General features: G+C 48.6%; 1 protein-coding gene across 1 annotated transcript in view; it reads left to right on the top strand.

Annotated features, from left to right (window-relative positions):
* Window positions 1-8,967: 8,967 nt before the first annotated feature.
* Window positions 8,968-27,476, top strand: part of cacna1i (calcium voltage-gated channel subunit alpha1 I) — a 252,978-nt gene continuing 234,469 nt past the window's right edge. The window contains exon 1 of the mRNA XM_033013140.1: window positions 8,968-9,113. Coding sequence (XP_032869031.1) covers window positions 8,968-9,113 — 146 coding nt within the window. The remainder of the gene's footprint in view (window positions 9,114-27,476) is intronic.

Below are 27,476 nucleotides of genomic sequence, written 5' to 3' on the forward strand. Positions count from 1 at the left end.
CAGACTCAAGTTTAGTTTAAGAAAAAACTGCAGATGCTGGAAAAATCGAAGGTAGACAAAAAATGCCGGGGAAACTCAGCGGGTGAGGCAGCATCTATGGAGAGAAGGAATGGGCAACGTTTCGGGTCTCGACCTGAAACTCCGCCTATTCCTTCCCTCCATAGATGCTGCCCCACCCGCTGAGTTTCTCCAGCATTTTTTTGTCGACCTTCAAGTTTAGTTTAGTGTAGAGATACAGCAGGGAAACAGGCCCTTCGGCCCACTGAGTCTGTGCCGACCAACAATCACCCCATACACTGGGACTGTCCTACACACTGGCAACTCTTCTGCTGCGCCACTGAGTCACTGGCTGAGGTTGAGAGAAGCACTATGCTATTTCTATTCAGTGTCAGGATCTATTTTATTGAATTTTCTTGAAAAGGCAAACCATTTTATTTTTGGTGAGGCAGCATTTTGTTTCACAAAAGAAGGTTTATATACAGGGTACAAGATCACAGCGAAAAACACTGCTCCTAGATTTATCTACAAAAGGAATGTACTCGTAGGTATAAGATCAAAATGTTGTTTTACTTTCATCCAGGAGGCTTTCAAGATGCGTTTGTGTTCAGCTTTGGCCACCCTCCTTTAGAAAGGATGTTGTTAAGATGGAAAGAGTGCAGAGAAAAATATAAGATAGACACAAAATGCTGGAGTAACTCAGCGGGACAGGCAGCATCTCTGGAGAGAAGGAATGGGTGACGTTTCGGGTCGAGACCCTTCTTCAGTTTCGACCCGAAACGTCGCCCATTCCTTCTCTCCAGAGATGCTGCGTGACCCGCTGAGTTACTCCAGCACTCTGTGAAACATCACCTATCCATGTTCTCCAGAGATGCTGCCTGACCCGTTGAGTTACTCCAGCACTCTGTGAAACGTCACCTATCCATGTTCCCCCGAGATGCTGCCTGACCCGCTGAGTTACTCCAGCACTCTGTGAAATGTCACCTATCCATGTTCCCCCGAGATGCTGCGTGACCCGCTGAGTTACTCCAGCACTCTGTGAAACATCACCTATCCATGTTCTCCAGAGATGCTGCCTGACCCGTTGAGTTACTCCAGCAGTTTGTGTCTATCTTGTCTATGTGTTGTCAGTCAGAGGATCTGCAGATTGACTGCATGTTATTGAAACCAGCTTTAGGAACTCCAATGCCACTCTCGACTCAACCTTAAGATCCAAAGAATGTGAAATCAGCTTTGAAGTTCTTTAATTACCGATTATTATTTTCTAATTTTAGTGTAAATCCCGTGGTCTTGCACCTGGCTTGCACGCCCGTCACTCAGAGAGCGTTGGCACCGATGCAGACTCCTGAAGTAAAGGAAATATTGTGGGATGCTGAGTTTGTCTGCAATGCTCCAGTTGTAGTCAGCTAATGGTGGCAGCATTGGTATTGTGTAGAGATACTTGCTATGTCGCTCTTCCAGGGAGATGCTAAATGCATTTCGTTGTCTCTGTACTGTACACTGACAATGACAATTAAAATTGAATCTGAATCTGAATCTGAATCTGAATCTGAATACAGCGTGGAAACAGGCCCTTCGGCCCACTGAGTCCACACCGACCCCGATTAGTACGGGTGCCAGGGGTTACGGGGAGAAGGCAGGGGAACGAGGTTCGGAGGGCGAGATAATCAGCCATGATTGAATGGCGGCGTAGACTTGATGGGCCGAATGGCCTAATTCCACTCCTATTCCTTACAAGCAGTGATCGCCACGCACTAACGCTATCCCCACAAATACCAGGGACAATTTTACATTTACACCAAGACAATTGACCCACAAACCTGCACGTGTTTGGAGTGTGGGAGGAAACCGAAGATCTCGGCGAAAACCCACGCGGGTCATGGGGGAGAATGTACAAACTCCGTACAGACAGCACCCGTAGTCGGGATCGAACCCGGGACTCTGGCGCTGTAAGGCAGCAACTCTACCGCTGCGCCACCGTGCCGCCCCAAGCGATCACCTTTATTTTACTTTAGACTAGTGTGTGGCCTCACTCGGACAGAATAATGGAGGAGGCCCTGGACAGGAAGGCAGTATAGGTAGGCACACCCTCGTACTCCGACTAGTTTCACTGCCCTCCTGATTAATTTTACTGTTTGGGTGCCCCCGTCACCCCCCCCCCCCCCCCCCCCCCCCCACCCCCACCCCCCCCCCCCCCCCCCCCCCCCAGCCAACAATGAACACAATTCTACATTCCCCCGATCTGCCCTTTTCACACCTTACCCTTCCATATCTCCCGTCTCCCAATCCCCTTCTGAAGAAGGATCCTCCACTCGAAACGTCACCCATTCCTTCTCTCCAGAGATGCTGCCTGTCCCGCCGAGTTACCCCACCATTCTGTGTCCATCCTCGGTGTAAACCAGCATCCGCAGTTCCTTAATTACACATTAATTGAAAGCCATTTTCAATTAAAATAAATTATAGGCGTAAAAGCACAATGATTGCTGTTGGTGATTCTGAAACCTCAGCATGGAGATATCGAGACATCTGGTTCAATAGCGAGGATATCTGCCTTCCACACCTGGTCTCTGCCTGTATGTAGCTGCAGACTTACATTGATGTGGTTGAATCTTATCTGAAAGAATGGGGATGGCAGTGATGTCAGCTGGGAACGACACCAAGATTGCTGTGACAAAGGCCGTCAGAGCAGGCAGCACGGTGTATAGAGGCCCTTCGGCCCACCGAGTCCGCGCCGACCAGCGATCACCCCGTGCACCGAGCAAGAGACTCTGTGCGTCTACCCGATCTATTCCTCTCAGGGACTCGGTGGAATCTATGTCCTCTGGTTGTTGCTTCCCCTATTCTAGTTAAAAGACTCTAACTATTCCCCTCATGGTCTTATACACCAGCACGGTGGCGCAGCGGTAGAGTCGTTGCCTTACAGAGCTTGCAGCGCCAGAGACCTGGCTGTATGGAGTTTGTACGTTCTCCCCGAGACCTGCGTGCGTTTTCCTTCAGATCTTCAGTTTCCTCCCACACGCCAAAGACACACAGGTTAATTGGCTCGGTTTAAATGTAAATTGGCCCTAGTGTGTGTAGGATAGTGTTAATGTGTGGTGATCGCTGGTCGGCACGGACCCGGTGGGCCGAATGGCCTGTTTCCGCGCTGTATCTCTAAAGTAAACTAAACTAAACCTCTATAAGGTCGCCCCTCATCCTACTGCGCTCCCAGGAATAAAGTCCTAGCCTGCTCAACCTCTCCCGATAACCCAGGCCCTCGAGTCCTAAAGAGGGTCACAGACAGATGATGTTTTGACAGGCAGCATCCCTGGAGAGAAGGAATGGGTGACGTTTCGGTTTGAGACCCTTCTTCGCACTCTCGACCCGAAACGTCACCCATCCCTTCTCTCCAGAGATGCTGCCCGTCCCACCGAGTTACTCCAGCATTTTGTGTCTATCTTTGATTTTCAAGACAAGTCAAGTCACTTTTATTTCTATAGCACATTTAAAAAACAACTCTCGTTGGCCAAAGTGCTTTACATTGGTGGAGGTACTAACATAGATACATAGATACATAGAAAATAGGTGCAGGAGTAGGCCATTCGGCCCTTCGAGCCTGCACCACCATTCAATATGATCATGGCTGATCATCCAACTCAGTATCCCGTACCTGCCTCCTCTCCATACCCCCTGATCCCTTTAGCCACAAGGGACACATCTAACTCCCTCTTAAATATAGCCAATGAACTGGCCTCAACCACCCTCTGTGGCAGAGAGTTCCAGAGATTCACCACTCTCTGTGTGAAAAAGTTTCTTCTCATCTCGGTCCTAAAGGATTTCCCCCTTATCCTTAAGCTAACGTTATACAACATTGGTTCATAGATTAAGTACATACATAAATACATACATATAGCCCTCCCTCAGAGGACGTCAAGAAAGGCTTGAGAGTAAAGATGAGTTTTAAGTCTCGACTGAAAGGAGTCGATGGAGGGGGCAGTTCTGATGTGAAGGGGGATGCTGCTGTTCCACAGTCTAGGAGCTGTAACCGCAAAGGCGCGGTCACCCCTGAGCTTATGCCTAGACCGCGGGATGGTCAGCAACCCCAAGTCGGACGATCTGAGGGACCTGGAGGTGGTGTGGTGGGTTAGCAGACTCTTGATGTAGGTGGGGGCAAGCCCATTGAGGGCTTTGTAAACATAAAGAAGGATCTTGAAATGTATTTGGATTTTATACCAACATCTGCAGTTCCTTCCGACAGATGATGTTTTGGGTTGGGGACACTAATTCAGACGGATTGGAAGCAGCAGCCCCGGGGGTGGTGGTTGTGAAGATGGTGAGAGGGAGGGAGAGAGCGAGAGAGAGGGAGGGGGAGAGAGAGAGGGAGGGAGGGGGGAGTAACTGGGTGATTAGGATAAGGGAGGAAGGGGCAGCACAGTCGGTATGTGCAGCAGCAGATGCTCAGATGAGCGCAGTTGCCACGCACAACAAGCCAAGACAAGCATCTGTTCCACGGGCACTCCACCCGCCAAGGCCTAAAGCTTCCCTCTGTGTCCGCGGTTCATTCCGGCTACAACATGATATCAAAACGAGAGATCAAAGGAGATGAAGTTCAAGGTGGATGTAGAATGGAGCATTGGTAGCTGTGGGCAACAGGAGGAGTCACGGGGGGGGCAGCGAGCTGGGGTTTTGCAGAATTCTTGTCGGAGGGAGGAGGGGAACTTCTTCAACCCCCCCTGTGATCCCTCCTACACTCCTGTTCCCCTCAACAAACTAGGAGCCATTCTACATTTTCCTTGACCTTTGTTCCCCTTTGACCTCTCGTTTTCACACCTTATCCTTCCATCTCTCTGTGTCTCCCTCTCTCCCCCGTCTCTCAGCCTGAAGAAGGGCCTCGACCCGAAACGTCGCCCGTTCCTTCTCTCCGGTGATGCTGCCCGTCCCGCTGAGTTAGTTTGGCATTTTCAAGTCAAGTCAAGTCACTTTTATGTCTATAGCACATTTAAAATACAACTCTCATTGGCCAAAGTACTTCACATTGGTGGAGGTACTAACGTTATACAACATTAGTTCACAGATTAAGTACATACATAAATACATACATATAATCCTCCCTCAGAGGATGTCAAGAAAGGCTTGAGAGTAAAGATGAGTTTTAAGTCTTGACTTAAAAGAGTCGACGGACTCTTTACATCAATCCCCATTTCTGGCAACAAGATTGTTGTAAACATTGGCCATTGACACTGCGCTGAGACCCGGGGGCGGGGCCATGCTCCCTCTTGACTGCTCAAGTCAAACTTTTTGAGTTTAGAAATATCTCTTTGTCATCCACCAGCCTTCCCCCTCTTTCCGTGAAGGAGATCTCCCAAGTCTGTTGGTTTTTAGTGACTTTGTCTGTCCATCAAAACATTCTGCTGGAGTAACTCAGCGGGACAGGCAGCATCTCTGGAGGGAAGGAATGGGCGACGTTTCGGGTCGAGGCCCTTCTTCTGACTGCCTCCATGTTGTTCCGTTTTGCTACTTGTCAGTGTAGGAAGGAACTGCAGACGCTGGTTTAGATCGAAGACGGACACAAAGCGCTGGAGTATCTCAGCGGGTCAAGCAGCATCTCTGGAGATAAAGGATGAGTTTTTTAAGGGTCGGAACCCTTCTTCACTGACTGAAAGTAAATTTGGGGGGGAGGGGGAGGGGGATCTGTTTATTTTTAGTTTAGTTTTAGTGATAGAGCATGGAAACAAGCCCTTCGGCCCATCAAATCCAGGCTGACCAGTGATCAACCACACACTAGTTCTATCAAACTCACGAGGGGGAATTGACAGAAGCCGCAGTCTTCAAACTTGCACGTCTTTGTAGTCTGTGAGGAAACCGGAGCACCCGAAGAAAACCCACACGGTCACGGGGAGAACGTGCAAACTCTGCGCAGACAGCACCCGTGGTCAGGATCGAACCCGGGTTTCTGGCGCCGTAAGGCGGCAGTTCTACCGCTGCGCCACCGCGCCGCACTGAGGCACTAGCTGATGCGTGGACGATGCCAGCATTTAATTTCCATCCCGGATTGCCCCCCCCCCTGGACCGGGAGACGAGCAAAAAAAAACCCGCAGAAGCTGGAATCCTGAAATAAAAGCCGAAAATACTACAGGCAGCCGGCAGGCCAGCTGGAGGAAGGGGAAAGAGAACTGAAACGTTAATGCCCCTGTCCCACTTAGGAAACCTGAACGGAAACCTCTGGAGACTTTGCGCCCCACCCAAGGTTTCCGTGCGGTTCCCGGAGGTTTTTGTCAGTCTCCCTACCTGCTTCCACTACCTGCAACCTCCGGCAACCACCTGCAACCTCCGGGAACCGCACGGAAACCTTGGGTGGGGCGCAAAGTCTCCAGAGGTTTCCGTACAGGTTTCCTAAGTGGGATAGGGGCAGAACTGTGTTTCCTCCTCTCTTGGTGAAATGCTGCCTGACTTGGCTGAGTGCATCGATTATTTTTTATGTCGGGCTCGAGTGTGTATCAGAGTGTTTATGGAGGCCAGACACTGGATGATAGGTTTCTCTCCCTGAAGCACAGTGTAAAACAGGTGAGGTTTTAACGTGAATCCAGTACTTTTCATGATGACTTTTGCTCGGGCAAGTTTGCTTTCTAATTCCACTTGAATGTAATTTCCCATTTTGCCCCCGTGGGATTTGAATTAATGACTCTGGTTGAATCAGCCGGAACTCGAGTTGTTAATCCCGCAGTTTAACCGTAATGCCTTTGTTCAATGTTCCTTGTGGTAGGATGTTTGGCTGAACACCTGCCATTTTCTTCCATCATTTTGCAACCAAATCCCGGTGTCGCAGCGGTAGAGTTGCCGCCTCACAGCGCCAGAGACCCGGGTTCGATCCTGACCTCGGGCGCTGTCTGCGCGGAGTTTGCACGCTCTCCCCGTGACCACGTGGGTTTTCTCCAGGCTGCTCCGGTTTCCATCCCACGCTCCAAAGATCGCCAGTTGAGCTCCATTCGGCGCGGCCTTGTCGGCTCCGGAAGCCACGGTCTCGAGTAGGGAGGCGGCCGTTCCAGGGTTCCCAGGCCGCTGAGAGGACTTTCCCGACGCCGGAACATCATCACCCGGCGAGGACGGCCTGGAACATCAGGCCTCCGTAGAGGCAACTGTGGAGGCCTCAATAGGCCCGACTATGGGTGGACATTGGGGATGGGACTGGACTTTGTGCCTCCCCCCATAATGGGAACCATTGTGGGGGGATGTTTTTATGTTAAAGCTATTTATTATTGTTATGTTTGTATTCTTTCTTATGTGCTGCATTGGCAAAAGGAATTTCACTACATCTAGGTGTATGTGACAATAAATCAACCTTTGAACCTTTGAACCTTTGAGGTTTGTAGGTTGACATGGAGAAACTCTTGTTGGTCTGGAAGTCTACCATTCCTCCATCTGCTGCTGCTTGGCTGGAAGACGTGATGTTTTTTTTAAGGCTAGAAAAATTAAATTCACATTGCGGGGGTCTGTGAAAAAGTTTTATTTGAAATGGGAACCCTTTTTTTAATCATACTTTGAGGGTCTAAAGGAACTACCTATTGACTGAGGGCAATGGACAGTAAGTGGGGAACCGCCTTTATTCTGTTTTGTTACTTTATTATTGTTAAAATGTGCATTTGATTTTGTGATATACTTGTATTGTGAAAACATTAGCTGCCAAGGGGTGTTTAGGGAGGGTGGGTTAGGGTTATTTTGTTGTTATTATTTATAAAATACAAAATGGAGGGAAATGTAATGCCATACGTCAGATGAACTGTAATCCCCCCCCCCCCCTTCCAATAAATAATAAATAAATAAATAAATAAATAGATAAATAAATAAATAAATGAATAAATAAATGGAAGTGCTGGAGAAACTCAGCGGGTGCAGCAGCATCTATGGAGCGAAGGAAATAGGCAACGTTTCGGGCCGAAACCCTTCTTCAGACTGATGTAGGGTGGGGGGGGCAGGAAGAAAGGAAAGATTGTAAATTGTCCCCAGTGTGTAGGACTGTGCGGGGTCGATGGGCTGAAGGGCCTGTATCCACACTGTATCTCTAAACTGAGCTAAACTAAACTTAAAATTAAACCTATGCCTTTCATTGTAGAAACAAGGAACTGCGGATAGGTTTGTACATTATTTGGCTTTTGTAAATCGCCCCTAGTGTGCATGATGGAGCAAGTGGCAATAGGCAATAGACAATAGGTGCAGGAGGAGGCCATTCGGCCCTTCAAGCCAGCACCGCCATTCACTGTGATCATGGCTGATCATCCCCAATCAGTACCCAGTTCCTGCCTTCACCCCATACCCCCTGACTCTGCTATCTTTAAGAGCCCTATCAAACTCTCTCTTGAAAGCATCCAGAGAACCTGCCTCCACCGCCCTCTGAGGCAGAGAATTCCACAGATTCACAACCCTCTGGGTGAAAAAGGGAACGGGTGTTAGAGGGGTGCGCAATGCGGCAGTGGTGCAGCTGGTAGAGCCGCTGCCTCATTGGTCCAAGGACCTAACCCCAACCCTGTTCTTGGATGCTGCCGGTGTGGAGTTTGCACGTTTTTGTCTCCGCAGCTGTGTACGTTGACCACGGATGTTCCAGTTTCTTCCCACAACATAAACGTGGGCAAATGGCAAAGGTGTCGCACCCGCTGCCTCACAGTGCCAGAGACCCGGGTTCAATCCTGACCTCTGCGTGGAGTTTGCACGTTCACCTTGGGGTTTCCTCCGGGTGCTCTAGGTTTCATCCCACATCCCACAACGACGTGCGGTTTTGTACGTTAGTCAGTCCGAAGAAGGCTTCCGACCCGAAAACCTCACCGATCCCTTCTCTCCAGAGATGCTGCCTGACCCGCTGAGTTACCCCATCATTTTGTGTCTATCTTCAGTATAAAGTAGCATCTGCTGTTCCTTCCTACACCTAGTGGCATCACACGGAATTACAGGCAGCTGGAAGCATTGGGAACAACACCAACTGAAGAAGCTCGCCTCCAGATGTGCAAGAACAGACTAGCCACTGTCCCTATTTCCACCAAGCTGGGCACATACCTGCAGCAGTGCGCGTACCACAAGCTGCTGATGGACACTGGCCGAACTGGAGATGCCTCAACCGACTGCGAGCTGGGGTCGGGCAGTCAAGGGTGACAATGCACCAATGGGGCTACATCGAGGGTTCAACAACCTGTGACTGTGGCACACACAGACCCGGACAATGCAACACCTACTGCAATGCGTGGATAATCCATGCACTACTGCAGACCTTACACTTAACACTCCAACAGCGCAACGGCGTGAACCGCAATGGCGAGCCACTATATAGCATAAGGACACGAAAGAAAACGACAGGCATCTCGTTCTGGAGCGCAGCACAGTTGAATGAAAATCGTCCTCAGTCCCCTTCTGACCACTTTGACTATTATCCTGAAGGGGCTGTCCCACTTGGGCGACCTAATCCGCGAGTTCTAGCGAGTTTGCCCTCGACTCAGACTCGCAGCACGGTCGACACAAGGTCCTAGGAGGTCTTCGTAACTCTCCTTCGTGCTCGAGAGTGGTCTCCGCGTACTCGAGGCCTCAGCTAGGTCGCGGCGTTTTTTTTTCAATACGTTAAAAAATGCCCGCGATTAAAAAAAGGTCGCCATGGAAAAAATCGATACTTTTTTTACTCGTAGGTTTAGTCGTAGTAGACCGTAGTAGGTCGTAGTAGGTCGGCATGTTATAGGAGTAACTCAGCGGGAGAGGCGGCATCTCTGGAGAGAAGGAATTCCTTCTCTCCAGAGATGCTGCCTCACCCGCTGAGACGTTACTCCAGCATTTTGTGCAACACAATGTTCATTTCTCTGCACTTTTCCCAGCAGAGAATTCGGATAATAGTCAAAAGTGGTCGGAAGTGGACTGAGGAGCAGCAACTCTACCGCATTAGGTCACCCCCATCCCCAGCTTTGAATGTTGGGGTCAGACCCAACAATAGGCTCTCTTTTTATAGCCTCTCCCTGCGCCCCTTCTAACCCTCTGGCATTCAGTGCAGGGCACTTTCTAAACCCGCGCGCTGAGAAATGATGCAGTGTGCTCTGCTGCAGCCGCTGGCGGTCCCTAACCGCGGTCTGACTGCCCACGCAGGCAATCCGAGAAAATTGATCCCATCACTTAATAGAGAACACGCCGAGCGACCCTTTTGATTTAAGTATCGCCCGAGGCAAGAATTGCACAGGAATAATTGCAATCGAAAACTGTGCAGCTGTATATATATATATATATATATATTTATTTATTTGTTGTTGGTTAATCGCTGTGAACAAGAACTTGAAAGCAGTTTGACATGATTTCAGATGTTTGATGCAGGGAGATCTCTCTGAGGCATTGCGAGGATTCCGCTGTGTCACAGATTTACAGGGGAGCGGAATTCATGAATACAATCGTTTAAGGGAAGAGGGGGTGTGGCCGCGCGGAGACGAGACGTTGATAGCATTCAGGGTTGGGCCGTTTGATTGCGATGGCTCCCATGGTACGAAGGAAGGAACTGCAGGTGTCGGCTGTATGGAATTTGCGCATTCTCCCCGTGACCTGCGTGGCAATACCTTCGGGTGCTCCGGCATTTCCTCCCACACTCCTAGTGAGACCACACCTGGAGTATTGTGTGCAGTTTTGGTCCCCTCATTTGAGGAAGGACATTTTTGCTATTGAGGGAGTGCAGCGTAGGTTTACAAGGTTCATTCCCAGGATGGCGGGACTGTCATAAGCTGAGAGAATGGAGCGACTGGGCTTGTACACTCTGGAGTTTAGAAGGATGAGAGGGTATCTTATTGAAACATATAAGATTATTAATGGTTTGGACACGCTAGAGGCAGGAAATATTTTCCCGATGTTTTGGTAGTCCAGAACCAGGGGCCACACAGTTTAAGAATAAGGAGTAAGCCATTTAGAACGGAGACGAGGAAACACTTTTTCTCACAGAGAGTTGTGAGTCTGTGGAATTCTCTGCCTTAGAGGGCAGTGGAGGCATGTTCTCTGGATCTTTTCAAGAGCTAGATTGGGCTCTTAATGATAGCGGAATCAGGGTATATAGGGAGAAGGCAGGAATGGGGTACTGATTGGGGATGATCAGCCATGATCACATTGAACGACAGTGCTGGCTCGAAGGGCCGAATGACCTACTCCTGCACCTATTGTCTATTGACAATAGGAGCTTGGAGCTTGGAGCTCGGAGTTTGGAGCTTGGAGTTTGGAGCACAGCGTGTAGGAAGGAACTGCAGATGCTGGTTTACACCGAGGATAGACACAAATTGCTGGAGTAACTCAACAGCATCTTTGGAGAGAAGGAATGGGTGACGTTTCGGGTCGAGACCCTTCTTCAGAGTGAGCTGAGTGCAGGATGGGTGAGGTGGCAGGTCTGAAGAAGCTCCCCGGAGACCAGCCTGAAGCTTCCAAATTTACATTTTGTATCTAAGAAAGAACAATTTGCATTTCTATCACACATTTCCTGACATCAGATCATCAAAAAGATTATTAGAGTAAAAATAAATCATGAGTGCGATGTCAGAACGTTGAATGAGTTCTATCTTTATTGACAGATGCTGAGGCTTATTGTTATGTTGAAGTTCTGAAGTTTGGGGCGGCATTGTGGCGCAGCGGTAGTGTTGCTGTCTGTACGGAGTTTGCGTGACCTGCGTGGGTTTTCTCCGGGTGCTCTGGTTTCCTCCCACACTCCAAAGACGTGCAGGTTTGTAGTTCAATTGGCTTCTGTAAATTGCCCCCGGAGTGTAGGATTGAACCGGTGTACGGGTGATCGCTGGGCGGCATGGGCTCGGTGGGCCGAAGGGCCTGTTCCCATGCTGTACCTCTAATCTAAAACAAAAACTAAACCAAAGTTGGTTTAGTTTCTGCACAAAGCTCTTAATCTATTAATTTTGAATTAGCATCTCACTCCAGAGATCTGAACACAAAAGTCTTAGCTGATGTTCCCGGTGCAGTTGTGAGGGAGTGCTGTGTCTACGAGACCCTCATCTTTTGGATGAGATGTTGAACTGAGGTCTCAACCACTCACTATTGACCTTATTTCAAATACGTGTAGGTTTGTAGGTTAATTGTAAATTGCTCCCTGTGTGTAGGATGGTGCTAGTGTACGGGTTTCATCGCTGGTTGACAGGGACTCGATGGGCCGAAGGGCCTGTTTCCACGCTGTATTTCTAAAGTTTAAAGGTACTGTGGAGGCGTCATGGTGGAGTAGAGCTGCTGCCATTCAGCGCCTGAGACCCGGGTTCGATCCCGACTCCGGGTGCTGTCTGTACGGAGTTTGTACGTCCTCATGACCTGCGTGGGGTTTTCTCCGAGATCTTCGGTTTCGTCCCACACTCCAAAGACGTACAGGTTTGTAGGTGAGTTGGCTTTGTATAAAAAAAACTAAATAGTCTCTAGTGTGTGTAGGATAGTGTTAGTGTGCGGGGATCGCTGGTCGGTGCGAACTCAGTGGGCTGGAGGGCCTGTTTCCCCGATGTATCATTAAACTAAACTACTTGGAAATACTATCATAACGTTCAAGAAATATTTAGACAAGTACATGGATAGGATAAATTTAGAGGGATTTGGGCCAAATGCAGGCTGGTGGGACTAGTGTAGATGAGGCATGTTGTTCATTGTGGGTCAAATTGGGCTGAAGGGCCTGTTTCCACTCTGTATAACTGTATGATTCTAAATTCTAAAGTAAAGACTTATTTCTAGTCTCCTGTCCTGTTGCTCGTCCAAGCATAAAGTAGGAGACACCGTCATTATCACATTGCAATGGGAGCTTGCTGTGTCCAAAATGGCCGCCACAGTCGCTGACACTGCTATGAGGTCATGTGATGGGAGCAGAATTAGGCCATTCGGCCCATCAAATTTTCTCCACCATTTAATCATGGCTGATCTATCTCTCCCTCCTAACCCCATTCTCCTGCTTTCTCCCCATAACCCCTGACACCCGTACTAATCAAGAATCTGTCTATCTCTGCCTTAAAAATATCCATTGACTTGGCCTCCACAGCTGTCTGTGGCAATGAATTCCACAGATTCACCGCCATCTGACTGAAGAAATTCCTCCTCATCTCCTTCCTAACGGAACAGCCTTTAATTCTGAGGCTGTGACCTCTAGTCCTAGACTCTCCCACTAGTGGAAACATCCTCTCCACATCCACTCTGTCCAGGCCTATTCCTTCATCAACTCTTCCTTTTTCTTTCCTATTCCTTTGCTCTGGAGATGCTGCCAGACCCGCTCGGTTACTCCAGCACTTTGTGTCCTTTTGTGTAAACCAGCATACCTCTTCCACAACCAACAATGGACCATTGTGGGCTCCACTTTTCCTTGGCCATCGGTGCCGGCTCTGATTTGTTCTGCACATTTTCATACCTCCGGTTTCCCTCTCCCCGGACTCTCAGACGGAAGAAGGGTCTCGGCCCCTGAAACGTCGCCCATTCCTTTTCCCCAGAGATGCTGCCTGTCCCGCTGAGTTACTCCAGCATGTGGCGTCTGCCCTGTATCTTGTACTTTGCATTTGTACGTTCAAGAGCGCTGTCTGCGGGCTTTAACGGACGTTCTACCAAGATGCAGGACAGAACGCCGCAGAAGATCCTTCTTCCCTGTGACCATCAAACTGTACAACTCCCCCCTCCCCCCCCCTCCCTTCTGTTGTGGGGTAGACTGAGTGACTCCCTCCCACCCCCCACCTTCTCTCCCCAACCTTTACTTACTTACTTACTGCCTATTATGCCTCCTGGCCTGTAGGGCAGCAAGGAAGGGCCTCCACTCCTGTGTGTTCTGGGCTAGCTTCTGGACACTATCCCGGGTCAGGCCCATTGATTTCATTTCGACAGATGGCACAATGGGCTAAGTGTTCGGCTGGCAACCGGAAGGTAGCCGGTTCGAATCCCGCTTGGAGTGCATACTGTCGTTGTGTCCTTGGGCAAGACACTTCACCCACCTTTGCCTGTGTGTGAATGTGTGTGAATGTGTGTGAGTGATTGGTGGTGGTCGGAGGGGCCGTAGGCGCAGATTGGCAGCCACGCTTCCGTCGATCTGCCCCAGGGCAGCTGTGGCTACAGAAGTAGCTTACCACCACCGAGTGTGACTGAGGAGTGAATGAATAATGCGATGTAAAGTGCCTTGAGTATTAGAAAGGCGCTATATAAATCCCATCCATTATTATTATTATTATTTCCTCCTCTACAGTTCGACGCCAGGTGGTTTTGGGGTCTCCCTCTTCTCCTTTTCCCTTCCGGTGTCCAGTGCAGGGCTTATCTTGGGATGCTGTCTGGTTCTCTTCATCCTAGCATCTGTCGATAGCCCTGGAAGTCCATCACGCCCAGTGGTGTTGGTTCCTTCAGTTGCTGTTTCCGTAACATGTTTGTTTTACGAGACAGGGTTGTTGGCCCTGCACTCAACCCCCAACCTGGAGGACCAGTGGATCGCTCTTGGTCTCGCCTCTACCCTTCAGCCTGTCCAGCATGGGAGACCCTAACAGGAGACGAATCTCCCGCTGGCATAGCTCTAGGGGTCACTGAGACACACACGCTCCCCGACCACGACAAGGTTGCAATCAAACGGGGGGGTTTCCCCCAATCTTTGCACATCCCCAATCCTTTCCACTCGTTACTCGACTGTTGGCAGATCCATTTCCCTCCTGTGATAAATAAACTTGTATCGTATCGAGTCGTGGAGTAATGTGAATGGGAGTTTAGCTCTTGCTGTATCGGACTATTCCGAGTGCGTGAAATGGAGATGTCCGGCTGATGCACAATAATGAGACCAGGGGCCATCTGGTAATTTGTCCTCACAGGCTCGTTATCGCTCTTTGTCGGCGAGGCAGCTGTCAGTTTGGTCCCTTGCTCTCCGAACAGTCAAACCCATGTGAAGATTTATTGGATCTTGGGACTAGAGGTCACTGCCTCAGAATCAAAGGACGCTCCTTCGGGAAGGAGAGATGAGGGGGAATTTCTTCAGTGAATCTGTGGAATTCTTTGCCACGGAAGGCCGGGGATGCCAAGTCAGTGGATACTTTTACGGCAGAGACAGATAGATTCTTGATAAGTGCGGGTGTCAGAGGTTTACGGGGAGAAGGCAGGAGAATGGGGTTTCGGAGGGAGAGATGGATCAGCTTTGATTGAATGGCGGAGTAGACTTGAGGGGCCGAATCCTATCCCTTATGGCCTTAGGATTTATTGACACTACCTGAAGGCCACAAATGTCACGATGCCAGCCATCGTCATAGTTACTGATAACTGCATCTCCTCCAGCAATGGAAACCCAAATGGAATAAATATTGCATAGAGACCAGTGATTTGAAAAGCAATTGGAGTTTCATGCCGTCAAAAAGGATTTTACACTGTCTGGTAATCACTTAAGCGGAATGGGCAGTACTGTGTAATTTAGTTGACAATATCCTCCGTGCAATTGATGGATTGCCTTGGTAAATTTTAAAAGAGTGTAATTTATAAGCTGCCTGAGTCTTGAGCGGGAATATCTTGATCAGGCAACTGAAGCATCGGCCCACAACCAGAGAGTGGTGCTGAACTACCATCTACTTTAGAGGTGACCCTCAGACTATCAGAGGGGCCTTGATCGGGTGGATGCACCGAGGATGTTCCCAATGATCGGGGAAACTAGAACTAGGGGACATAGTTGCAGAATAAGGGGGGGCTCTTTTAAAACTGAGATGAGGAAGAACTTCTTCACCCAGAGGGTGGTTAATTTATGGAATTCACTGCCCCAGGGAGCAGTGGAAGCAGAAACATTAAATATATTTAAGACTAAAATAGATGGTTTTTTAGCTGCCAAGGGGATAAGGGGCTACGGGGAGAGGGCAGGGATATGGACCTAGGTATGGTTAGTATAGTAAGACCTGAGTGATCTCCTGGACAAGTGTCGATCGCCTGGATTGGGGTCGGAGAGGAATTTCCCGGATTTTTTTTCCCGAATTGGACCTGGGTTTTTATCCGTTTTTTTGCCTCCCCCAGGAGATCACGAGGTTCTTGGGGTGGAGAGGGGTGATAGCGGTATAAAGGGGAGGGTAGTGTCTTGTGTTCTGTGTCTTGTGTCTACTGTTTGTGGGTAAGTGTGTCTGTTTAGTGTTCAGCCATGAGCGAATGGCGGTGCGGGCTCGACGGACCTGGTGGTCTACTCTCGCGCCTACTTTCTATGTTTCTATGTTTCTATCCTTGAGCAGACTTGGCTGGCTACACCTTGCGCTAAACGTTATTCCCTCATCATGTGTTGGAAAGAACTGCAGATGCTGGTTTCAATCGAAGATAGACACAGAATGCTGGAGTTACTCAGCGGGACAGGCAGCATCTCAGGAGAGAAGGAATGGGTGACGTTTCGGGTCGAGACCCTTCTTCAGACGGATGTCAGGGGAGTGGGCGGTACAGAGATAGAATGTGGTCGGAGACAGTAAGACTGGTGGGAGAACTGGGAAAGGGGAGGGGATGGAGAGAGAGGACTACTTGAAGTACTATTCCCTTATCATGTACAGCCCCCTCCATAATGTTTGGGACAAAGACCCATCATTTATTTATTTGCTTCTGTACTCCGCAATTTTTAGATTTGTAATAGAAACAAAATACATGTGGTTAAAGTGCACATTGTCGGATTTTAATAAAGGCCATTTTTATAATTTCTACATTATAGACGACAGATGGCGCGGGACGACAGATGGCACAATGGGCTAAGTGTTCGGCTGGCAACCGGAAGGTAGCCGGTTCGAATCCCGCTTGGAGTGCATACTGTCGTTGTGTCCTTGGGCAAGACACTTCACCCACCTTTGCCTGTGTGTGAATGTGTGTGAATGTGTGTGAGTGATTGGTGGTGGCCGGAGGGGCCGTAGGCGCAGATTGGCAGCCACGCTTCCGTCAGTCTGCCCCAGGGCAGCTGTGGCTACAGAAGTAGCTTACCACCACCGAGTGTGACTGAGGAGTGAATGAATAATGCGATGTAAAGCGCCTTGAGTATTAGAAAGGCGCTATATAAATCCCATCCATTATTATTATTATTACATGGTGAAACCAAAATGTATAAAAATGCCCTTTAATAAAATCTGGCAATCTGCACTTTAACCACATGTGATTTTTTTTCTATTACAAATCTCAAATTGTGGAGTACAGAGGTAAATAAATAAATGATGGGTCTTTGTCCCCAACATTATGGAGGGCGCTGTATATGCTGTAAATGGATAGATTATAATCGGGCGTTGTCTTTCTGCAGACTGGGTAGCGCGCAACAAAGGCTTTTCACTGTACCTCGGTATACGTGACAAGAAACTAAACTGAACTGAACTGAAAGAAGTGGTAGACAGTAGCAGCCTGGAATGGTCCTAAGGCTCGTGTGTAAGGCTGTATTTATGGTTGTGGGAGATAAATTCATGTCATAGGAGCAGAATTAGGCCCATCGAGTCTACTCCGCCATTCAATCATGGCTGGTCTATCTCTCCCTCCTAACCCCATTCTCCTGCCTTCTCCCCGTAACCCCTGACACCCGCACCAATCAAGAATCTATCTATCTCCCCTTTAAAAATGACTACAAAAGGCCTACACAGCCGTCCAGTAGCGGACTGGGCCTAAAAATATTGGTTGCCAGGAGACAAAGGGGGCCCACTTTATCAGGGGCCCACTTGATAAAGGGGGCCCACTTCATCAGGGGCCCACTTGATATAGGGGGCCCACTTCATCAGGAGCCCACTTGCCATCGGGCAAGCTGACACCCTGGCCAGTCCGCCACTGCAGCCGTCTATGGCAATGAATTCCACAGACTCTGACTACCACTGAAGAAATTCCTCCTCATCTCCTTTCTGAAGGTACGTCCTTTTATTCTGAGGCTGTGCCCTCTGGTCCTGGCCTCTGCCACTAGTGGAGACATCGCACCTGGCTCACCACATCCATATAGAAACATAGAAATTAGGTGCAGGAGTAGGCCATTCGGCCCTTCGAGCCTGCACCGCCATTCAATATGATCATGGCTGATCATCCAACTCAGTATCCCGTACCTGCCTTCTCTCCATACCCTCTGATCCCCTTAGCCACAAGGGCCACATCTAACTCCCTCTTAAATATAGCCAATGAACTGGCCTCGACTACCCTCTGTGGCAGGGAGTTCCAGAGATTCACAACTCTCTGTGTGAAAAAAGTTCTTCTCATCTCGGTTTTAAAGGATTTCCCCCTTATCCTTAAGCTGTGACCCCTTGTCCTGGACTTCCCCAACATCGGGAGCAATCTTCCTGCATTTAGCCTGTCCAACCCCTTAAGAATTTTGTAAGTTTCTATAAGATCCCCTCTCAATCTCCTAAATTCTAGAGAGTATAAACCAAGTCTATCCAGTCTTTCTTCATAAGACAGTCCTGACATCCCAGGAATCAGTCTGGTGAACCTTCTCTGCACTCCCTCTATGGCAATAATGTCCTTCCTCAGATTTGGAGACCAAAACTGTACGCAATACTCCAGGTGTGGTCTCACCAAGACCCTGTACAACTGCAGTAGAACCTCCCTGCTCCTGTACTCAAATCCTTTTGCTATGAAAGCTAACATACCATTCGCTTTCTTCACTGCCTGCTGCACCTGCATGCCCACTTTCAATGACTGGTGTACCATGACACCCAGGTCTCGCTGCATCTCCCCTTTTCCTAGTCGGCCACCATTTAGATAATAGTCTGCTTTCCTGTTTTTGCCACCAAAATGGAGAACCTCACATTTATCCACATTATACTGCATCTGCCAAACATTTGCCCACTCACCCAGCCTATCCAAGTCACCTTGCAGTCTCCTAGCATCCTCCTCACAGCTAACACTGCCCCCCAGCTTAGTGTCATCCGCAAACTTGGAGATATTGGCTTCAATTCCCTCATCCAGATCATTAATATATATTGTAAATAGCTGGGGTCCCAGCACTGAGCCTTGCGGTACCCCACTAGTCACTGCCTGCCATTGTGAAAAGGACCCGTTTACTCCTACTCTTTGCTTCCTGTTTGCCAGCCAGTTCTCTATCCACATCAATACTGAACCCCCAATGCCGTGTGCTTTAAGTTTGTAAACTAATCTCTTATGTGGGACCTTGTCGAAAGCCTTCTGGAAGTCCAGATACACCACATCCACTGGTTCTCCCCTATCCACGCTACTAGTTACATCCTCGAAAAATTCTATAAGATTCGTCAGACATGATTTACCTTTTGTAAATCCATGCTGACTTTGTCCAATGATTTCACCACTTTCCAAATGTGCTGCTATCCCATCTTTAATAACTGATTCTAGCAGTTTCCCCACTACCGATGTTAGACTAACTGGTCTGTAATTCCCCGTTTTCTCTCTCCCTCCCTTCTTAAAAAGTGGGGTTACGTTTGCTACCCGCCAATCCTCAGGAACTACTCCAGAATCTAAAGAGTTTTGAAAGATTATTACTAATGCATCCACTATTTCTGGAGCTACTTCCTTAAGTACTCTGGGGTGCAGCCTATCTGGCCCTGGGGATTTATCGGCCTTTAATCCATTTAACTTACCCAACACCACTTCCCGGCTAACCTGGATTTCACTCAATTCCTCCAACTCCTTTGACCCGTGGTCCCCTGCTATTTCCGGCAGATTATTTATGTCTTCCTTAGTGAAGACGGAACCAAAGTAGTTATTCAATTGGTCCGCCATATCCTTGTTCCCCATGATCAACTCACCTGTTTCTGACTGCAAGGGACCTACATTTGTTTTAACTAATCTCTTTCTTTTCACATATCTATAAAAACTTTTGCAGTCAGTTTTTATGTTCCCTGCCAGTTTTCTTTCATAATCTATTTTTCCTTTCCTAATTAATCCCTTTGTCCTCCTCTGCTGGTCTCTGAATTTCTCCCAGTCCTCCGGTATGCTGCTTTTTCTGGCTAATTTGTACGCATCATCCTTCGCTTTGATACTATCCCTGATTTCCCTTGTTATCCACGGATGCACTACCTTCCCTGATTTATTCTTTTGCCAAACTGGGATGAACAATTTTTGTAGTTCATCCATGCAGTCTTTAAATGTTTTCCATTGCATATCCACCGTCAACCCTTTTAGAATTAATTGCCAGTCAATCTTGGCCAATTCACGTCTCATACCCTCAAAGTTACCTTTCTTTAAGTTCAGAACCATTGTTTCTGAATTAACAATGTCACTCTCCATCCTACTGAAGAACTCAACCATATTATGGTCACTCTTGCCCAAGGGGGCACGTACAACAAGACTGCTAACTAACCCTTCCTCATTACTCAATACCCAGTCTAAAATAGCCTGCTCTCTCATTGGTTCCTCTACATGTTGATTTAGATAACTATCCCGCATACATTCCAAAAAATCCTCTTCCTCAGCACCCCTGCCAATTTGATTCACCCAATCTATATGTAGATTGAAGTCACCCATTATAACAGTTTTGCCTTTGTCGCACGCATTTCTAATTTCCTGTTTGATACCATCTCCAACTTCACTACTACTGTTAGGTGGCCTGTACACAACACCCACCAACATATCAATCCTCAGCCTCCACTGCCGTCTGTGTGGGCTCACAGATGCAAAGAGTTTATTTTGCATTTTTGGCCCTTTTAAATAGCATCGTTTCAGGGTAAATAGGATTAGCAAACCCTGGTAGTGATTGAATGTTAACAGATGTCTATCTAGCGAGGTTGAACCTTTTACTGCAGACATATTTTGAGTGTTACTGATGCTCTTTGCGATTATGGTGAGTGTTATGGCTCTTAGTGTTGAGCAGTGTAGTTCCAACGACAGAATGGGGAGACACTTCTCCCCGTGACCTGCGTGGGTTTTCTCCGAAATCTTTGGTTTCCTCCCACACTCCAAAGACGTACAGGTTTGTTGGTTACTTGGGCTCGTCGAATGTAAAAAAAAATGTCCCTAGTGTTACGGGGAGAACACTGGAGAGAAGGTATGGGTGGCATTTCGGGTCGATTATCGAGCAATTATCAAGAAAGCTCATCAGCGCCTCTACTTCCTGAGAAGATTACGGAGAGTCGGTTTGTCAAGGAAGACTCTCTCTAACCTCTACAGGTCCACAGTAGAGAGCATGCTGACCAGTTGCATCGTGGCTTGGTTCGGCAATTTGAGCGCCCTGGAGAGGAAAAGACTCCAAAAAGTAGTAAACACTGCCCAGTCCATCATCGGCTCTGACCTTCCTTCCATCGAGGGGATTTATCGCAGTCGCTGCCTCAAAGGCTGGCAGTATCATCAAAGACCCACACCATCCTGGCCACACACTCATCTCCCTGCTACCTTCAGGTAGAAGGTACAGGAGCCTGAAGACTGCAACAACCAGGTTCAGGAATAGCTACTTCCCCACGGCCATCAGGCTATTAAACCTGGCTCGGACAAAACTCTGATTATTAATAACCCATTTTCTGTTATTTGCACTTTACCAGTTTATTTATTCATGTGTGTATATATTTATATCATGGTATATGGACACACTGATCTGTTTTGTAGTCAATGCCTACTATGTACCGTGTGCTGAAGCAAAGCAAGAATTTCATTGTCCTATACAGGGACACATGACAATAAACTCACTTGAACTTGAACTTGAACTTGGACCCTTCTTCAGACTGATGTCAGGGGATTGGGCGAGGTAAAATGACAGTAAGACTTGGTGGGAGAATTGGGAGGGGGGGGGGGGGTGTGGGATGGAGAGGGAGAGGGAAAGCAAGGGCTAGTTGAACCTCCATCCATGTACCTGTCTGAACTGGCTCATTGAAAGTTGGCCTCCGGAATTAAAAAGGGGATATGCGCTCATGATTTTTTGTTTTTGTTTTGGTGCCGAGGTCAGATGAAATGCGGAGGTTTTGATGTTGGTGCGGTTATTTTTTAACACGTTCTCTGTGTTGGCGTGAGGTACAACGTTGACACGGTGACATGTGGTGACTGAGCCGGCATTTAACATCAATTGGGAGCAGGACCAGTTTGCTCTACCAATTGCAAGGTGGTGACAGACCTCTCTTCAATAAACGGAGAGTGATATTTAATGGTTGTGATATGATCCACCCCCACACTGCATTCTCAGCCTGTTCTATTTTTTGATTCCCAGCGCTGCGGGAGTCCTGACGCTGCAACCTTTAACAGGTTGGTCTGTGTCCTGGCTTTGTCTCTGCGGCTTGCACAGTCTCTCTTTCCTGTCTGTCTCCATCCACCCCCCCCCCCCCCCCCCCCCCCCCCGCAGGGCCGGATGTAGATGAAGAGAGGCCCTAAGCTATTTCACTTGTGAGGTCATCCTCCTCCCAATCCCCCACCCCCACGACTAGAGGACCATGACGACACGGTTTGAGGGGGATGGGGAAACCCAGTGGAACAGCCACTGAGGTTACCAGGGTTGGGGGGACTAGCACTAGGACCCAGCACAGTCAAACCCGGGGGAGTGGGATTCCGCAGTGTGGAAACTTCAGGCCCGGTGCTGAGTCCAGGCTGCAGGTAAGGCGACGGCTGCGGGCTGCTGGAGGGCGGTGGAGTGGCCAGGGTCAGCGGGCAAAGAGTAGGAGGTCCCGGTGGGCGGAGGGTCGGTGAGGCAGCAAGGTGAGTCGGCCCCCCTAGATCTCGAGGCCCTAAGCTTAAGCTTAACTTGTCTAGCTTATATGTAAATCCGGCCCTGCCCCCACACTCCCCCCTCCCCCCACCCATCCCAGCCACCTCCATTCCCGTCCCTACTCCCCCGCCACTTTCCATCAGTGTGTCTTTAGTTTTAGACACAAAATGCTGCAGTAACTCAGCGGGTCAGGTAGCATCTCTGGAGAGAAGGAATGGGCGACGTTTCGGGTCGAGACCCTTCTTCAGATGAGAGGAACTGCAGATGCTGGTTTATTAAAAAAAACAAAACAAAGTGCTGGAGTAACTCAGTGGTTCAGGCAGCATCTCTGGAGAGAAGGAATGGGCGACGTTTCGGGTCGAGACCCTTCTTCAGATGAGAGGAACTGCAGATGCTGGTTTATTTAAAAAAAAAACAAAGTGCTGGAGTAACTCAGCGGTTCAGGCAGCATCTCTGGAGGACATGCTGTCCATTTTGTTCCGTTTTGCTTCCTGTCGGTGTAGGAAGGAACCGCAGACGCTGGTTTACATCGAAGACAGACACAAAGTGCTGGAGTATCTCAGCGGGTCAAGCAGCAACTCTGGAGATAAAATAATTTTCTGGGTCGGTACCCTTATTCGGACTGAAAGTAGAGGTGGGGGGGGGGGGGGGGGGACAGGCTAGTTTTAGGGATAGAGTGTGGAAACAGGCCCTTCGGCCCAACTTGCTCATGCCCTTGAGAGAGCTAGATAGGGCTCTGGAAGATAGAGCAGTCAGGGGTATGGGGAGAAGGCAGGAACGGGGTACTGATTGTGGATGATCAGCCATGATCACATTGAATGGCGGTGCTGGCTTGAAGGGCCGACTGGCCTACTCCTGCACCTATTGTCTATTGTCTATTGACCAACATGCCCCATCTACACTGGCCCCACCTCATATCCCCCAAAAACCTGTCCCATCCATGTGCCTGTCTACATGCTTCTTAAACGTTGCCTCAAATACCTCCTCTGGCAGCAATGAGGCAGCATCGAGAACATGGGCTAAAATAGCCTCTTCTGCTGATCAAAGAAGAGCTAAGGCGAATACAGACATGATCACATTATTCGTCTTAACTTAAGTGCACTCTCAATGGATTAAAGGAAACAGCAGCAGCTTGCTCTTCATGCCAGTGCAAACATTATTCTCTATAACGAGTCTCCAATAGACATAAACTCCTGGGCTCTGTGTGTGCCTCGATAAAGCCTGGTCTCGTCTCTTCCGATGAGCTATAATTCTGTCTGCCAGCGCACGGTCGTTCCAAAAGCTGGAGTGCGCTCTCCCTCTCTCGCTCGCACACAACACTGAAGGTCACATTTGAATTCGGCTGAAAGTGAAGAGATAAGCAAAGCACATTTGCATCGCGCTCCCGCAGTTCAATCTGCATCGGGGAAATGCTCGGGTGAATTGCCATTCCGCGCTTTGTTCCAATTTAGATCCGTCTCCCTTACCTGACTGGTAAATTACCTGCAGTGTCAACCAACCTCCGGCTGCATTCACTTGATGTTTTTTTTCTCTCTCTCAGATCCAGACAGCAAAGTTGCCTTTTCCCTCTGCACGTAAATGATAGCTTGAAGAATTGTACATGACAGGCTGATGCCTAACTTCTGTTTTCCTTTGTCGCTTCCTCTGATTAAGTGCTGTTTATTTTGCACCAAGTATCAAACCTTCCTGTTTCCTTTGCCCGTCGTTCTCCAGTACCTTGTGTGTTGTTGTGCATCGAACATCACCTTGTTCCCTGTCTCACTGAGTTACTCCCTGCATTTCGTGCCTGTCTTCTCCTTATTCGGGGGCTATCCCATGAGTTTTGGAGTTCTAAGTTGGCATTTAGTTCATCGGGAAGGCCACGGGGATAAGGGCGGGCTCCAGAGAGACTCTAGGCCAGGGCTGGGGAACCTGTTCATGTTGGAAGCCCGCATTAAGTTAACTGTAATCTAATAAGGCCACATCCAAGAAACATTAATGAGATATACTTCACGACATTTAACTTGAACGTTGTTGAAGAAACCTATTCCTCGTGTTCTACCTGTAAGGAGCTTGGAGTTTGGAGCTTGGAGTTTGGTGCTTGCAGCTTGGAGCTTGGAGCATGGAGTTTGGGGTTTGGAGTTTGGAGTTTGGAGCTTGGAGTTTGGGGTTTGGAGCTTGGAGCTTGGAGTTTGGAGTTTGGAGCTTGGAGTTTGGTGCTTGGGGTTTGGAGTTTGTAGCTTGAGGCTTGAAGTTTGGAGTTTGGAGCTTGAGGCTTGGAGTTTGGAGCTTGGAGCTTGGAGTTTGGAGCTTGGAGTTTGGAGCTTGGAGTTTGGAGCTTGAGACTTGGAGTTTGGAGCTTGGAGCTTGGAACTTGGAGTTTGGAGCTTGGAGCTTGGAGCTTGGAACTTGGAGCTTGGTGCTTGGAGCTCAGACCTTGGAGCTTGGAGCTTGGAGTTTGGAGCTTGGAGTTTGGTGCTTGGAGCTTGGAGCTTGGAGCTTGGAGTTTGGAACTTGGAGTTTGGAGCTTGGAGCTTGGAGCTTGGAATTTGGGGTTTGTAGCTTAGAGCTTGGAGCTTGGAGCTTGGAGCTTGGAATTTGGGGTTTGTAGCTTAGAGCTTGGAGCTCAGAGCACGGCATTTAGGGTACAGCCTGTAGGAAGGAACTGCAGATGCTGGTTTACACCAAAGATAGGCACAAAATGGTGGAGTAACTCAGCGGTTCAGGCAGCATCTCTGGAGAGTAGGAACGGGTAATGTTTCGGGTCGAGACCCTTCTTCAGGCTTTCGGGTACAGCATTTAGCATGGTGTTTACTTTAGTGATACAGTGTGGAAACAGGCCCTTCGGGCCTACCAATTCCGTGCTGATCATGATCACCTGAATACTAGTTCTATCCTACACACTAGGGACAATTTACAGAAGCTAATTAACCTACAAACCTGCACGTCGCTGGAATGTGGGAGGAAATCGGAGCACCCGCATATGATGAGCGTTTGACAGCACTGGGCTGGTACTCGCTGGAGTTTAGAAGGTTGAGGGGGGATCTCATTGAAACTTACAGAATAATGAAAGGCATAGATAGAGTGGATGTGGAAATGATGTTTCCACTGGTGGGAGAGTCTAGGACCAGAGGTCATAGCCTCAGAATTAAAGGGCGCTCTTTTAGAAAGGAGGTGAGGAGGAACTTGTTTAGTCAGAGGGTAGTGAATCTGTGGAACTCATTGCCACGGAGGGCTGTGGAGGCCAAGACAGTGGATATTTTTAAGGCAGAGATAGACAAATTCTTGATTAGAATGTGTGTAAATGGTTACGGGGAGAAACATAGAAAATAGGTGCAGGAGTAGGCCATTCGGCCCTTCGAGCCTGCACCACCATTCAATGTGATCATGGCTGATCATCCAACTCAGTATCCTGTACCTGCCTTCTCTCCATACCCCCTGATCCCTTAAGCCACAAGGGCCACATCTAACTCCCTCTTAAATATAGCCAATGAACTGGCCTCAACTACCTTCTGTGGCAGAGAATTCCACAGATTCACCACTCTCTGTGTAAAAAATGATTTTCTCATCTCGGTCCTAAAAGACTTCCCCCTTATCCTTAGACTGTGACCCCTTGTTCTGGACTTCCCCAACATCGGGAATAATCATCCTGCGTCTAGCCTGTCCAACCCCTTAAGGATTTTGTAAGTGAAGGCAGGAAAATGGGATCAGGAGGCAGAGATCAGCCATGAATGAATGGCGGCGTAGACTTGATGGGCCGAATGGCCTAATTCTACTCCTGCAACTTGGGAAAACCCACGCGGTCACAGGGAGAAGGTACAAATTCTGTGCAGACAGCACCCGAGGTCAGGATCGAACCCGGGTCTCTGGCGCAGTGAGGCAGCATCTCTACCCGCTGCGCCAACAGTGCCACTGATGACTCAAGAGCTGCCAATCCACTCAGACGTCAACCTATTTCATATCTTTAAACAGAATCCACTCTTCTGGCTTGCTTCCCATTGAACTCCTGCCACCAATAATATTTCTTGAACATATGCAAGTGTATATTTCCCCACACAGAATGAAAGGTTTTCCTGTGAAGTTAATATTCTCTCTGGGATAACAAGTCTGGGTCATTTTGTTAAGTGTGTAAGTGGATTCATTTGAGATTTGTAACGGGGATTAGTGAAGATGGAAGCAAAAAAGCAATTTCTTTTTGACATCAAATACTCGAGAATTACAAGAACCTGAGATAATGAATGACTCCGGCATCGCCCCCGATCTGTTTCAGCAAGCATCGTGATCCTCCCGACACACCCAGCTCATGGAAACCTCATCCTCCAGGCCAGGAGGATAGAAACGTAGAAACATAGATGCAGGAGTAGAGGCCATTCGGCCCTTCGAGCCAGCACCGCCATTCAATGTGATCATGGCTGATCATCCCCAATCAGTACCCCGTTCCTGCCTTCTCCCCATACCCCCTGACTCCGCTATCTTTAAGAGCCCTATCTAGCTCTCTCTTGAAAGCATCCAGAGAACCTGCCTCCACCGCCCTCTGAGGCAGAGAATTCCACAGACTCACCACTCTCTGTGAGAAAAAGTGTTTCCTCGTCTCTGTTCTCAATGGCTTACTCCTTATTCTTAAACTGTGTGGCCCCTGGTTCTGGACTCCCCCAACATCGGGAACATGTTTCCTGCCTCTAGCGCGTCCAAACCCTTAACAATCTTATATGTTTCAATGAGATACCCTCTCATCCTTCTAAACTCCAGAGTACACAAGCCCAGCCGCTCCATTCTCTCAGCTTATGACAGTCCCGCCATCCCGGGAATTAACCTTGTAAACCTACGCTGCACTCCCTCAATAGCAAGAATGTCCTTCCTCAAATTAGGGGGCCAAAACTGCACACAATACTCCAGGTGTGGTCTCACTAGGGCTCTGTACAACTGCAGAACTTTGCTCCTATATTTGATTCCTCTTGTTATAAAGGCCAAC

The sequence above is a fragment of the Amblyraja radiata genome, chromosome 38, assembly GCF_010909765.2.
Source record: "Amblyraja radiata isolate CabotCenter1 chromosome 38, sAmbRad1.1.pri, whole genome shotgun sequence".
NCBI lineage: Eukaryota > Metazoa > Chordata > Chondrichthyes > Rajiformes > Rajidae > Amblyraja > Amblyraja radiata.